The 15,622-nt window shown below is 48.1% G+C and overlaps 1 protein-coding gene across 1 annotated transcript; it reads right to left on the bottom strand.

The window, feature by feature from the left end:
* Positions 1-1,440: 1,440 nt before the first annotated feature.
* Positions 1,441-14,141, bottom strand: LOC128706717 (titin). The gene is made up of 5 exons (XM_053801662.1): positions 14,042-14,141; positions 9,461-9,846; positions 9,236-9,383; positions 1,624-9,157; positions 1,441-1,540 (listed from the first exon to the last, which is right to left on the bottom strand). The coding sequence occupies exons 1-5, from the start codon at positions 14,139-14,141 to the stop codon at positions 1,441-1,443; spliced, it is 8,268 nt and encodes a 2,755-aa protein (XP_053657637.1).
* Positions 14,142-15,622: the final 1,481 nt, after the last annotated feature.

Here is a 15,622-nt window from a genome sequence, read left to right as displayed (position 1 = left end):
CAGCTGGTGTTCAAAGGGCATACTACAGGGCACGAGGTTATAAGGAGCGTTCGAGTTGCATTTAGAGCCCCACAATACCTGGACCATTTTTTCGTGAGCAAGCGTTGTGCAATACGGTATTTGTCAGTCCTCCAAATTCAGAAACAAATAATAAAAAAAATAAAAATAAAAAAAAAATCCTTTCAGAGTTCAGCATTGCCAAATGTTCAAGCGATCGTATGAGCCTTTTCGAAATGGGGTTTGCTACCGAAAGCAATACATCCCTACTAACTACTACCGCCAGGTAACGCACGCTGGTGGGTTTACGAGGCCGATAGCCGTCAGTTCGAAAAGTAGGCCGACAGCCGAGGGAGTGCATATACCATCGGGTTGACGGCACCGGTCGCGATCTGGTCAATCATCGGGCGTCTGACCTTGATTATCAGGGCGCTAGAAAACTTATTATGCAAAATGGGGGCTATGCAAGTATTTCGCTATTCTCTCTGCCTGCGCAATGTCTGCAGGTGGAGATGCCTGGGTCTGATGTTCAACGTTTGCACTTCTGGTAACATTCGAGCTCTCGGGAGACTGTGTCAATCGCATACAAGCCATCATACATGTTGGCGGGGATAACGATTACACTTTTTACTAATTGATGCGTTCGTCTAGGACAGTACCTCGTGCATACGGACCCTGATCCTTGGTGAGAACTTTTGTTTTGGACAAACGTGTGGCAAGCAGATACAATCAGCAGCTAAATGTGGACCGTGCCTGCACATGTGACCCGCTATGCGGGCCTTAGTACAGCGTATCCACAACAAACCATTTTCATTATTGATCGTTGATCAATAACAATCGAAGATTCGTTTAGTCGCTTACGGCTTTTGATTTAGCACGATTTTGCTTTTACTTTTTGTGTCTACTGCGGCTATGTCTAGATAAATATCGATCTCTGCAGTATTTGATATTGAACACATTGCAAAGTTAGCGTCTCAAAAGGTAAACCTTAAGTGAAACAAAATATTAAAAAAAAAACTGCATTCAAAAACTGAAACATTAACCATATCGGAAACGGAAGCGATGGACGTACATACTGATCGCCTAAAAGTGTATGGCGCTAATACCGGTATCGGTTTGTGTCGATCTGGTGCATGTGTGTGTTTGTGTGTATGTGTGAGGGTGTATGTGTTTGTGATCCTTTTGTTTTCCTTTAGCCGTGCTAATCTATCAACATCTTCGCGTCCTACTATCGCTAGCGTACATTGTCGTTCGTTAGTCATCCCTTCAGTCCGTACTTAAGCTTACTTAGTTCTAATATCGTTCGTCCCAGTTCGCCGTTGTCGACGTCGTCGCCAAACCTGCCGATCATCGTGTCTACACATTCGTTTGCCGGCGACGGACGTGTAGCGACGGGTGTACCGTTTCAGCTCTAACCCGGTCCCAGTTCTACGCGGTATCCGCTCATCTTCTTTTGGCCGCTGCCACAGCAATCATCTGTTGCAGCATCGGCTCAGGGCTGCAAGCCTTCGGTTCACACTGCATCTGACCGTCTCCACCACACCTGCATTGAACAGAGGAGTTGTGTTTCGTTAACGTTTACGCTTGGTACGCCAATCTTACCGTCGCAGAACAGTGAATACTTACGTGCATCTCATGCAAGGACCGGAAGCGGACGCAACCGTTTCACCAACGTTGTACGGCTTGCCCTGAATCTGGCAGCCGCGCTTTTGCACATGTCCCTTGTACGCGTGCGACAGGAAGTGTGGCGGCAGCGTGGTCGTTGTGGTGGTCGTGCTGGTCGTCACGTTCAATACGGTTGCCATCGATACTGGGCACTCGTACCGCGGACAGCAGAACCCGGCGATCGGTTCCTCGTTACAGCCGCTAATTGGCGGTGGGCAAGACTGTTGCAGGCAGATAATATCACTGCGGAAGCAGAAGCAGAAATCGCACGGATCGTCGCGTGGTATCTGTTGGGCGGACACGTACAGTTTGCCACCGTAGCGGCAAGTGCCGGGACCGAATGCGGCCGGGTCTTCCTCTTCACCGTAGTCATCCTCGTAGGAGGACGGTGGGTAGTGTGGTGGCATGTGACCGTAACCGGTGTCGTAATGCTGACCAGGCGCTCCATACGATGGTCCAACAGTTTCCGGCTGTTGTGTGGGTTTCGCCGGACCGCTGCCATCATCGTGCAGTCCCGGAATCTCTGGTTCCTGTACCTTTTGCTGGTCGTCCTCTTCGTCTTCGGTAAAGGTGGGCTTTACGGCCGCTTGCTGTTCGTCACTGTCATCGCCTACCGGCTGTGGTTTCTGAGCGACCTCTTCATCCTGCACTGGTGCTGATGGTTTCTCATCCAGCCTTTCGTCAAGCATATCGGCTTGTGCGGAGACGGGAGCAACGGTCGATTGCGCAAGATCCTCCTGAGCTGGGGTGGTTGTTGATACCTCACGTATCGGCTCTTCTGCTTTGGAATCCGTCGGTAGAGCGGTCGTTACGGCCGGTGCCATGGTTGTAACTGCGACTTTATCGTGCGAAACGTCCGGTGCTGCAGTGTGTTGCTTATCCTCATCCTCATTCAACACAGTGGTGCCAGTTGTGGTACTAGCCTCCTCAGCTGGTTGCGTGATGCCGGTGGTGCTGCTATGAGATACTGGTGCTTCAGTTGTTATCGGTTCGTCTTCTTGTCGCACAGTGGTTGGCTGTTCGGTCACCTGCGAGTCCGATACTGGCAGAACCGTAGTATGTACGACAACCTTGGAAGTATCTGTCTCCGTGGTTACATCCTTCGTCGGTACACTTGGCACATCCGCTAATGTGGTCGCCTTCACTGGGGTAGACGTCGTAGTCAATGTAACCGGTGTGTCTTCTTCTTCTGATGAATCATCATCCGCGTTCAGATCATCTGTTTGTGGTAGTTCGACGTCGTCCTGTTCTTCTTCTGAGGTAGTTGCAGTCTCCGCCGGTTCATGGGCAGCTGGTTTGTCCGTGGCCGCTACAGGTGCTTGTACTTTCTCATCGCTTTCGGGTACATGAGCAGTAACGGTCTCGCTAGTTTGTTCCGGGTCTTGTGCATCGATCGGACGGGTTCCTTCACTAGTTTCATCAAGTTCAGGTAACTGCGGTACTGATGCAACCGTAGTTGACGTCAAACTTTCCTCATCACGGATTGGTTTCGATCTTACGGTCGTTAACTGGCCATCATCATCCTCTTCATCATCATCGTCGATGGACGCACTGGTGGTTACTGGAACACCCGATGGAACGTCCTTGTCATGTGAGTCTTCGTCTGGTTTGCCCAACTCATCGTTCGATGTATCATCCGTAGACACGCTCTCATCCGATTCTGTCTCTGCTGGTTTCTTATCTGGCGTATCTTGCGCTACACTGGATTGTTCTGGCGTGGCGAACGTGGTTGTGTGTGTAATTTCATCTCGATCGTCATCAAACTCAGGCTCGGAGAGCGGCTGTTCCTGGTGTGGGTCGACAGCATTAAAATCGAACTCAGTGGCACGAACCGTAGTGACTTGGACCTCTTGCTCAGTGGGTACACCCATCTTTTCACCTTCCGGACTCAAAGCATCGGGAAGATTATCGTCATCCAGTGGCAACGACGAAGTCGTCTGTTTGTCCTTCTCCTCAGCAGCTTGCGGTGTGGTCGGACTGGCAATCGTCTGTTGTTCTTGTTCGAAATCTACGTCATCTTCGACTGCGGCGCCATGTTCTGGCTTAGTGGTAACGTTCGATTCCGACTCCGGTTGCTGCTTCTTATCTTGAGCCGTGTGCGGGCCCAAGGTCGTTTGTGTCGCTTCATCCTGATTGTCGTCGTCAAGCTTTTGGTCTTCTTCAGAATCTTTCTGTGTAGGTTCGGTAACGGAACTGCTGTCATCATCATCGCTAGTATCTGATGCAGAGATTCGTTCCGTTGGTGAGATCAGTTCTTCCGACGTGTCAGCTGCTGCTTGAGCCACTGGTATTTTCGTAGCGGTTTCCTTCTGTTGCTCTGTATCGTCTTGCCCCTCATCATCATCCTCGCTACTGCTATGAGCATCGTCACTTTCGATAGGACTGAAGTCTGGCTTGTGCGTATTTCCATCCTCTTTTTCAACATCCTGCACCGGTGCAAGTGTAGTAGACTGTTCTTTCATTACGGAAACCGTCTGCTTAACGTCCACATCTGCCGCCGTTGTGGGTTGCACTTCATCGTAGGAAACCGAACCTTTCGTTGTAGTGTCCACATCTTCTGATTCGTCTTGATCGTCAGACTGCGAAACCTGGTCTTTCTCCGTTTCCCTGTCATCTTGGTTTTCGGGTTGCAGAGAAACTTGTGGTGTGGTGGCCGCTGGCACATCTTCTTCAATGTCATTCAGATGGGTCTGTGTATTATCCTCGTCCTCATCCTCGTGTACATCCTCATGCATCGGAATTGATGCAGTAGTCTGCTTGTCCTGCGTCTGTTCATCGTGGCCAGCAGTTGATGACACAGTGGTAACGTTCTGCTCTTCATCCTGTTCACTGTCCGCAGCCGTCGCACGGACCGTCGTTGGCTGTGCGCTTTCTACATCTGGTAGTGTATCGGCTGTATGCTCATCTTCGCTTTCATCCTGTTCCGGGTCCTGTACAATTGCTGGTTTTGCGTCAAATGTGTCACTCGGACGTGCTGTCGTGGTTGGTTGTTCTTGCTCATCACCAGCCTTTTCGTGCGTCTCGGTTGAAACATCATATTTCTCTGTGGCAGCTTGAGGCTCGGTGTCCTGTTTATGTCCTTCAGTTGTCAGTTCCGGTGTATGTTTGGTGGGTGCGACCGTTTGCTGTTCATTTTCTTCAATTTCGTCGTACATTGGTGGCTGTTCTGGTTTTTTAACTGGTGTAGCGAGCTGATGGGCATCCGTCTCGATTTCGTTACTTTCCTGTGCATCATCGTGCGTTACCTGTTCGCGATCTTGTTCCGGTTTCAATGGTACAACGGTGGTTGGAGTCATTGGTACATGATCACTATGCATCGAGGTACTTGCTTCAACATCGTCGTGTTCCTTAATTTGATCGACCGGTTCTAGAGGTAGCTTTTCCTGGGGAATTTCCACCGGTAATGGCACCGCTACGTGCTGTTCCGAGTCGTCCAGTGACGGCTTGTAGATAGGCTCTTCCGCCTCGTCATCATCCTCTTGCGGGAAATGGAATCCGCCATCCTGTACCGGACTGATCAGGTTATCATCGTCTGTTTCTTCGCTATCTACTGGTTGAGGTTTCACTGCATCCTGAGTAGGCTTCGTTTCGCCAAGCGCTGGTTTAATCGTATCCTGAGTTGGAATCTTTTCCTCTAGCGTCGGTTTCACGATCGGTTGCTCTTCATCATCGTCCACGCGGAAGATAAGTGAACCATCTGTGGCAGTTGGTACAGTTGTCGTAACTGTCTTTTGCGTAACGGTCACTACTGTCGTTTTGCGTTCATCCTCTTCACCTTCATCCATTTCGTTCCGCACAGTTACAGTAGCAGGGACTTCCGATTCCTTCTCACTAATAACAGCCCGAGCGGTAGTCACTGGCTGTTCTTCGTCTAAAACTGTGGTCAGTTTGTGTCCTGCTTCGGGTTCTTGCACAAAATCTGTCGTTTGTTCGACTTCTATCACCGGTTTGGAAGTGATTGGAGCAATCGCAGGCTTCGGAATGTCATCATCGTGGGGCAGTTCAGTTTCGTCCTTTTGCTGTTCCCCGGCGGCATGTTCTTCATCTTCGAGCTCATTTTCGAGATCCGCTGTTGGTGTTGTTGATGCTACCTGCACGCGCTCTTCGTCTTGTTCCGTGCTAATGGTTGGAGCGCTCGTCGAATCGTCCGCTTTATGTTGGGTTTCGGTAGGTGTCACCTGTTCCACATCCGATTCAACGGCTCGCGTTGTAGTTGTTTCCGAAGCAGGGCTATCATCGTCGTCCGCAACTGGTAATGGCTTGTCGTCGTCTTCCACCGAGCTGGAAATATCATCGCTTTCTACATCGTTGATATGTTGTCCGGCTGGTTCCTGTTCCGTTGCGGGTTCTACCGTTGGCTCTACAGACCGAACAGTCGTTTGTACTGGGCGGTCTTGTTCATCATCTCGCTCGACCTCTTCTGCTAGCGTTGGGCTAGACGTTGTAGAAACGTGTTCCGGTTTTGTTACCTCTTCTTCATCACCTGCGTTAGCGTCGGCGTGAATTACATCTTGTACCTGCTGCTTGTCATCTACCTCTTCGTCAGCGGCAGGAGAAGTAACACGTTGCTCATTGTCTGTTTCCGCACTGGTAGTAGTAACTTCAACTTGCGAAACTTCAGTCTTTACCGAGCTGCTTTCGTCTCTTTCGTTCAGCGGCAAAGATGTGGTTTCACTTTCCACTGCGAATGGTTTTGCCGTTGTTGGTTGCGATTCTTCGTCCTGCTCGCGTATTACCTCATTCTCATCCTGCTCGACCTCTGGACCGCGTTCCGCAACAGTGCCCAACGTGGTGGTCTCTTCCTTCTCTTCGTCGCTCGTCATGCTGTCAGCTGTTGGCGTCGCATCGGTCGGCTTTTGCTTTTGTGGTTCGGTCGAGTCTTTCGTAACGCTCTCAACCACGTCGGTGACCACTGCAGGCACGTTTGTTGGTGCGACCGTACTGAGGATGATAACTTCCTCGTAGTTCGCCGTCGTAGGACGATTGCCGGCGAAAAAGTCAAACTGCATATCAGGTGCAGGTTTCTGCGGACGCAACGGGTTAAACGACTCATCATCTACATCGAACCCGGCGCTATCACTTTCCGCTTCCGATGGTTGACTGGAATCATCATCCTCCTCGTTTGTGGAAGTGGACTGTGAATCGAACACCGGTGCTTTTGTCGCTGATTCGGGCGATTCGGCGCTTACGTCCGCCGAAACTTGCTCTTCGTCGCTTTCCGCATCGCTTTCCGTCGAAGCTTCAGTCGATTCTACCGATACAGAACTTGCCGTGGAGGTAGCTTCCTGCGGGCAGACGTAGGTCGGACAGCACTCACCGGATAGTGTCGATTTTGGTGTGCAGGCATCGCTCGGTGCCGCCTTGCAACGTACCATTTCACAGTGCACGATACTGTTCGAGCAGTGGCACGCCACCTGACATTTTCCGCTGGGTGGTACGCTAGCACCGTTCTCGTATGTGACACCGTCTATTAGACAATCGCCTTCGCCTGGAATCGACTCCGGGAACAGCTTGTCGGGGCTCATCACATGCTGGTCATCTTCAAGCTTTTCCTCTACCGGCGTGGCGTGTGTTTGCACTTCGTCTTGACCAGGTGCGATATGGTCCTGCTCTTCGCCACTCTGTTCATCATCCGCGGTATGCTGGTCGTGCTCAATTTCCTGTTCCTTATCATGCGCCAGCTCATTGTCTTCGTTCGCCGGCTCGTCCACCTTCTGTTCGTCCGTCTGGAGCGGAATGATTGTGTTCATTTCAACAGGCTCTTCCATGTCTGCACCAGTCTGTACATGGGTCTGCTCCGGTTCATCGTCCTCTTTACGATCACCAAAGGTAGGTGCATGCTCGGTCGTCATCGAGTCGGACAATATGTGTGAGTCTGCCTCTAATGGCATATTTGGCAAGATCTCATCCTTAGGAGGTTCCGGTGTTTGTTCCGTCGGGAACGTTTCATCCGATGAGGTTGGAATTGGCGGTAGCTCGGTCACAACCACTGCCGGTGGTAGTTCCACGAAATCTTGCTCATTCACCTGCGGTTGATCGTCGGCCTTTTGTGTAGCCTCTTTCTTCTCGGTGCTCACCTCCGGTTTGTCTTGCTCTGGTAGCACAGCCTCGCTCGATGGCACGTGCGCGTGTGTTTCCGGTGCACTTGTTATTTCATCATGCTCCGGTAGGGCTGTCGTTGTGCGGGATTCTTCACCTTCTTCCGGTTTATCTTGTCCACCGGGTGTCTCCACTTCGTCATCTTCATCCGCCGTTGTAGCATCATCGTGATCTGGTTGTTGTTGCACCGCACTTGTCTCGGTTGCTTCGTCGTGATGTTCGTGTATTTCATTCTCCTTTTCGTCCGCATTCGCCAATGGTACATACTGCGGTGGTAGCGATGTCGTTACCGCGGATTCGGAAATGCCCTCGTCATCCCGCGTAGTTGTCGGTTCGTTGGCCGATGGCATCTCGTCAGCGGATGGTTTAGTAGTGCTCGGTGCCTGGTCATCATCATCCTGCTCAGATGGTACCTGATCAGCTTCTGGTTCCTGTACTTCCCGTGTGGGGGCCACTGTCGTTCCAGCAAAATCGCTTGACACTTCAGCATCATCGTGAGTCTTCGTGGATGTTTCGTCTTGTACTGCCGCTTCCGCATTCGATGGTGCGTCCGGTCGTACTGTAGTCACTGCGGCAGCAGCAGTATCATCATCAAAGGCCACCACGGGAGTTGTTTCCTGTGGTTGGCTTTCTTCCTTCTCGTGCGATGCTTCGTGTCCGGGGATGTGATCACTTTCAATGTCTGGCTTCCTGCTTACGGATGGTTGTTCCGTTGTCAGCCGCTGCTCATCGTCGACCTTATACGGCACCTGCTCATCGCTATCGTCCTCTTCGTGGCTATCGTCTGTCAGTGGGTCCTCGAATTGCGGTGCGACGTGCTCCTGCTCCTGTTGGTCGTCATCATCGTCTTCCACTTCCTTCTCTGCCGGTACTACATCCTGCACCTTCTGATCGTTGGTTGCCACGGTTGTGGTGCTTTCCACGCTAGCCTGTGTGGTCTGTGTCGGTACCGATTCCTGCTCAGGCTTTGTGGACTTTTTATCGTCATACTGTTGCTGATCTTCCTCCTGCTCCTCCTGTGCATCATCGTCGGCAAACGCTGGAGTGCTTGGTACGGTGGTCGTCGTCATCGCGGCTGCTGCACTACCATCGCAGATATACTTGTCCGGACAGCACTGTCCCACTGCCGGTGGCAGCGCCGTACAGTTCTTACCCTCGTTCTCCAGCGGAGTGCCACACTCCTGCACTGCGCACACGATGTCTCCTCGCATGCAGTAACAGTGCTCACACGGTTTGTCCGTCATGATCAGTGCGCCGTCCGCATACGTTTCGCCGTTGTGCACGCAATCAGTTGACACCGATGGCGACACCGTAGTGGTGAGGATGAAACCTGGTGTTGGGCGCACCGTAGTAGTGCTTTCGTCTTCCAACATCGGGGTCGAATCTTTATCGTGATCTGTAATGTGTGGAAAAGAGGCATTTGAGGTTGATCGGATATCACCCCAAACTGCAAGCTTCAGTTGCGATAGCTTACCACAATCGTATTTCACTGGACAGCAGACACCCTTGTTGTAAATCGGTTGGCAACCGTCGATGTGCAGTGTACACTCCTGCATCACGCAGGTCGTCATGTTGCGAATGCAGTAACACAGCTCACAAGGTTTTTGTGGATTTGATGGCACCTGCAGGAAAGGGATTACAGAAAAGTCGCACACGTCAGCTTCCATTTCTTACAAGCCTTTTTTCTGCCGCCACTTACTTGAGCTCCTTCCGGATAGAAGCGTCCATTGATCGAGCAACCGTACTGATCGGGCGCACCAACCTCGCTCGATGAGGTGGCACCGAGGGCGTTCGATGGATTGGCCGTCGTCTGATGGTCGAGCAGCTGTACCTCCACCTCCGGACAGGTGATGACCGGACAGCACTGGTCTTCCCGCTTCTCAATCGTGCAGTCCTGCCCGATCGCCTTCGTGAACGGGCAGACGCGCAGATAGCACATCAGCATGCGATCGTGACATGTGCAGTTCAAACATGGTTCGTTCGTCATGATACGATCGCCCTCGCCGTAATGATTGTAGTTGTAGTAGCATCCAGTTGATTCGCCGTAGTTTTCCAGTTCTGTCTGATCACTTTCATACATCGGGGCTGTGTGTGAAGAAGGGTAATGGTATTTTTAAAACCCGCTTTCGCTACTTTCTCACGAAATATTTTGACTTGAGTTTATACTACAGATGTTCTGTTTTAATAAATCTGTCTTCACTAACATTAGTGCGTAACAAAATCGTCACGGCAAAATAGAGATCAGGAAGTGGGAATGGTCGTTGTTTTCACACCGCTCGCTATTCACAACTCGAGAAAACAATAGCGGAATGAGCTGTATCGTAAACTTCAAGAAATTTAGCGTCAGCTGTAAACTAAGTGATGCCTTTATAAACTTAGAAAAGTGTCCTCCGAAGAGAAGTAATTTTGCCGGTCGTCGTGATTTTTTGTCGTCTTTTTGACAACAAACAACAGATCTAGTGTACACGACCAGTGCCTTCAATCTCACGCTAAGACGATTGAAATAACCTCTGAATTATATGCCACGGTTTATGTTCGACCTACAGCGGCCCAGTAGCCTTGCAGTGGGTGTTGAATTAAAAGATTTTTTGTTTCTTTCTCCGAAGTCACTCTGAACTGTTGAATGTGCCATTATATTGTCTCTGCCATTGCCGCTGTTTGCTATGGATACAGTGCAAACATACCGCACAATGCGGTCTTCATGCATCGCTTTTCCGCTGTCATCCAGTTGAAGACATGCCTTGAGACTTACAGTTTCACGCAGATTCGTTACCCTGCCGGAAGCGTGCAGAAGGTACATGCTAGCGGCAAAACATTGCCGCTACACCTTTGAATTGTAACCAATGATGGGAATCTTATACTGACACCTTCGCCCGTTCAACACTTATTTAGGAGTGGCTCTCTTGCTTTATATACATACATATATATGTTTATATATATTAAGATACTTTAACGAGATCACCATGTTTGCAATCAATCAAACATTTGCGCGACTATATTTAGTGCATGGTTCGGTACGATCAGAGAGGCCCATGGGTGCGCACCCGTAGCACCACCCCCAATCAAGGTTTTGCCTTCCGGAATAGTTCAAGGGAAAACTCTCCCTTATTATTTCCCATGCCCGACCTTCACTGACCCCTTGTGTGCGATTGCTGATGACAGATAGGTAGTGTACGTGATATCTTTGTTCCGAAATCGGATTGACGGTTGTTTATACACTTTCTTCCCTGATTTCTGCAAAGGTTGTGTGCACAACAACAGGAAAACATACACACCAACCATCCGTACGTATCGTACATTCCATAAATATTAATACACAATCATGTCATGTGCCCGACTGTGCGCCATACACGTAAAAGCATGCTCCCTTTATTATTTTGCACGTTCGCTTCCATCTGATCTGGCATCATATTAGGGCAGCTAAGAAGTGTTGTGTGCGTTGTCAACTGTCAAGTGATTGCGTAGAACTCACGCTTTTTGGGGGTACGGGTGATGGGCTTGATAAGGTTTGTAACACAAAATAGGCCGAAACAACATCATTTCGACGTACCAGCTACATATATTTGAAATATATTTTGATCGTAACAAAATATAGTATGTTTAAAGATGCTCTTTTCAAAGAAAGAGTTATTTTGTTGGGCTAATCGATGTTATGATTTAAATTACAGTATGTCTCTCAATAAGTTGGTCAATGTGGAATTAACCGTACAGCGAAAATTTTATGGTTTAGTATCATACAAGTTCTGGGTTCTCTCTCATATCTAACATATGGCCTCAGCAAACACCCTCACTCGATAAATGTCACCTCTGTTCGTACACCCTGCCGCAGCATGCATAAAGAATAGGCTGTTCCGAATTCAAAGCCTGTTCCCTGAAGATTTGGACGACATGATTTATTTCGATAATTAACCTGCATATCCTTTTGCCTTCTGTCACATAATTTGATCTGTGCAATGGAACAAAAATCGATTGTCTGCTCGTGAAAAATACCAGACATTCGCGAAGTTGAAAATAGCCGTTGTATACTTTAGGCAGTCCGTAATATAACAATTCGACACCTACTTTTTATGTGAATAACAAAAACAATTTAAGAGATAGATTCAAATGATGCTGTGCAAAGTTGTAGAGGATAAAAGAAAAACATGTTTCTATGGAGTGCGCATATATACATGTAAACTATAAAAATATTTTTCCACGTGGTCGAAAAATGTAGGTAGCATTTACCATGTACCATGTAGCATTTTTTTATTCGAAAAGAACGGCCAGGCCGTATTGATACACCATGAAACTATACAACACCCTACGAAAAATCGTTGTTTAGGGAGTGATTTTTTTAAAATTCTGCAACTAGTTCTTCATAGTGTCTACTTTTGTAGAACATCGTTATTAACTATCTTTTAAAGTTTTTGTTATGCGAGTAATTATCTAACTTCGTTCATATTCTTAGCTTCTTCATAAAGCTGCCATTCATCGTTAAGCGCTAAACAGAATGTTCTGCCGAAATAGAAAATTGATAGAAGTAAAAGTTTACCATCTCAGCAAACGAAATATCATTTCGAGTTATCAAAAATATCCCATTATCCCAGAAGCAAGCCATGTATGGTAAAAGTGGAATAAGAATGAGGTAAATGCGCAATATAAGGGAACGGCCACTTCCTATTCGTGACCAAGAACTTTCACCGTGTCACCCAACTGGGAAAACCTCATTTCGCCTGTTGTATGATGCTGCGCGTTGCTTTGATGAGCTAATCTATATGTACGTTTATGTGAAATTTTACACTAGCGAAGGGGCCAGATTCATTAAGAAATCAGGAAAATTAGAGAGACCTTGCTAAGAAAGCGTACTCATCCGATCGTATTAGAATTGGGTGTTGCATTAGAGGGTGAAGAGTAAATCCCATGACCGTGAAGACAACATCGCCACACGACAGCACGGAGGAGGGATTCTCCCTATTGGATGACGTTCATTTAGCACCTTCAGAACGTTCCGTGCTGGTTGCAAATCGCCTACACGCAAAAACCGCCATGGAGTTGATCGTATTTTGGTGGTGTGGCGTGTCGAGATGAAGCTTTGGATAATTATAATTGACTGTGAGATGTTTGGCTATAAACCGGCGAGGGACAGAGAGATACTTGACCCGGCCGGGGTGCATTATTTGGGGACCCATTTATCATTTCTGCCGATTTTATCGTATTGACACGTGGTCCGGAACCATTGTCTGGGTTTATAATTGAGTCGGATCTAGCAAATCCCATTTCCAACCTCCGCCAGCGGGGTTGAAACAAATTACACAACCGGTGGTCGTGATGCTGCGGTGACTACATGTCACATTCTTGCTGTCTCCCTCTCTTCTTCCTGTGCTGTTTGCGGTGACCTGGTCCGGTACCGGTACCGTTATGAAAATATTCGATTCCGCCTCAAACAGCACAACGCTCCTGCACTGCTACTCGCATCTTCTTTCGCAGCCCGATTGTCGTAGCCTGGCTCATTACGGTTGGCAAACACACACGCGCGCACACGACCGTGGAAAGGGTGACTAGTAATCAAGCGAAGAAGAAGGAGGAAAAAAATGGAAACACACTCGCCCAAACCAGCTGGGAAGAGTACGGCTGGCGATAAGTTTTGTGCCGTTTCCTGTTGTGCGTGCACACAGTGTCTACCTTTGCCCTTCCGAGTCAGCAAATGGAAGAAAGGAGAACAGACAAGATATTGAACAACTTGTCTAAGCTAATTGCACACGGCCACAAGAGGCGGCTGACCAAAAATAATGGGGGGAGGAGGGGGGGATGATTTCTTGTGAGTAGAACCAAAAACAAAACCAAAAAAAAGGGAAAACAAGTGACGAGCGACACATTCATTAATCCTAGTGTCATTTGTCATCGAATGCTGGGTAAGCGATTTTTTGTTTTGTTTGTGTTTAGTGCGGAGAGCGTTGGAAGGATCTGCCGAGATTGCTGATATACCGATACGCACAGGCCACACACAAGTTCCAGTCAGCAAAAGCAAACAATCTTCTCACGAGGTTGCTCTTCCCAAAGTCAGTAATCAAACGATTTGCTTAGTGCTGTTATATGTGTTTCGTAGCGAAATATCCCTAGTCACCGTAAGTCTTTTTGTTTCTTTTTTGCTGTTTGTTTGTATGCTCCGTGTTCATGGCCACAGTTGGTGTCTTTTTTTGTCCACTACTTTTGTTCTTATACGAGTTCTTGCAGGAGTACATCTACCATTGCCGTAACTTTAATGTTAAGAATTTGAAGAATCACATAAGTTGTTACTCACCGCTGTTAGACGCTGGTACCAGAATTAATGCTATCGCTATTATTAAATATACCATCGTGTGGTGGTCGAGCCCAAACAGGCCCGAACTCCTGATAATCATCCTGAGCGTTGAACTGTGATTTTTGCTTGTCTGCGTATAAGATGATTGTTGGTATCTAGTTAAAAAATAGAAAATAAAGTAATAGTAAATAGTTAGTTGTGCGCGGAACATGTTATGTATAACTTATTTATATTTCAGAATTTAAGTCGATTATTGGGTCGACAACGCATAAGACAAGCGCACTAAAGCGAGTTTATGTTTGCCTCCCTTTTCAGGAAAACACGGTGGGTTCTTTTTTGTTTTGCAATGTGACGATCATCAGCATCGGTCTCTCGCGACCGTGAGAGTGGAAAAGTGGCACACCGTTTATTTTCAAATAAGCTCCTAATCCCGGGTTTGAACAATCCCGCTTTCTCCCGTAATGATGATGCGCGATACAGGTAAGTAAAAGCAAAACATATACACCGACACACACGGTACATTAGGCGAACATCCTTTTGTAACATCAACGTTTTCATGCATACTTTCAGGAGACTGGCTGGACCAAGCGGGGAGGGGGAAAGCGAAATGGTGAAGCGCGTGTCACGTAACATCAGGGCTGTTTGTATTTTATTCATCATGTTAACTTCTGCACTGGGTAAATGCATAAGACTGTCCCGGAGTCTTACGGACGATACGAGGAATTCATGTCACCGATGTAGAAAGGCTCTATACCCACGGTACGCGGTAGCACGTAGAGACCGGTGACCGGAATAAGCTTACGGTAAAAACTGGTTCGCAATGGTGAAGGCACTTTTTTGCCTTCGCTTCGTTTGCTAACCTTTCCGTGTGCCCCGGGTGGAAAACTTTACGTCGAAACGCAAATTCCGAGCGCGGCACGAACATTCCGGTGAAAGTCGTTTGCCAAATGTATGTTGTCAAAGACACGCGGCGGTGGCAGTGTGAGAAGTAGTGTGGCTTCACGGTCAAGTTTATACGAACGGTAGCCGTAGAAACGAAAAAAGTAGATCGGCTAAGCGATGCAGTGGTATGGCATGTCCGTGAACCACATGGAGTAGGTCAAGTCTTTACGTGAGCAATATTATGTTGTTGTTTGGCAGCTAGTTGTAGTTTTCCTTCTGATGCTGGGGATCGGATTCTGTATATTCTATTGGGGTTCAGCAACCCGAAGCAAACCCTTTTATATGCAGCAGTACGGAATCGGTCGGATCACGCATATGGGTATCAAATGGTTGATGTATGTAAGCGACACAGCTCGTAAAGCAGAGTGAACTGAAAATTTCCCCCAAGCATTACGATAGTGCAGCCAAAGGCACATGCTACAAACACTGGCAAATTGTAGTCGGTCCAGAATGTGTGTATCGTTGTGGGATGTCTCGTGACTTCTGTTGACCGTTAGAACTGATTGGTGGATTGAGTGTTAAGCAACCACATACGAATCATCCCCCATAGCGTGTCTGCACCGAGTACGGCAATTCGCCCCATGCCATGGGTCCGGTCTGCACCGGTAACTAAATACTAACATTTAACGGCACTTTCTT

This window comes from Anopheles marshallii, chromosome X (genome assembly GCF_943734725.1).
Source record: "Anopheles marshallii chromosome X, idAnoMarsDA_429_01, whole genome shotgun sequence".
NCBI lineage: Eukaryota > Metazoa > Arthropoda > Insecta > Diptera > Culicidae > Anopheles > Anopheles marshallii.
This window is presented reverse-complemented; position numbering and strand designations above follow the sequence as displayed.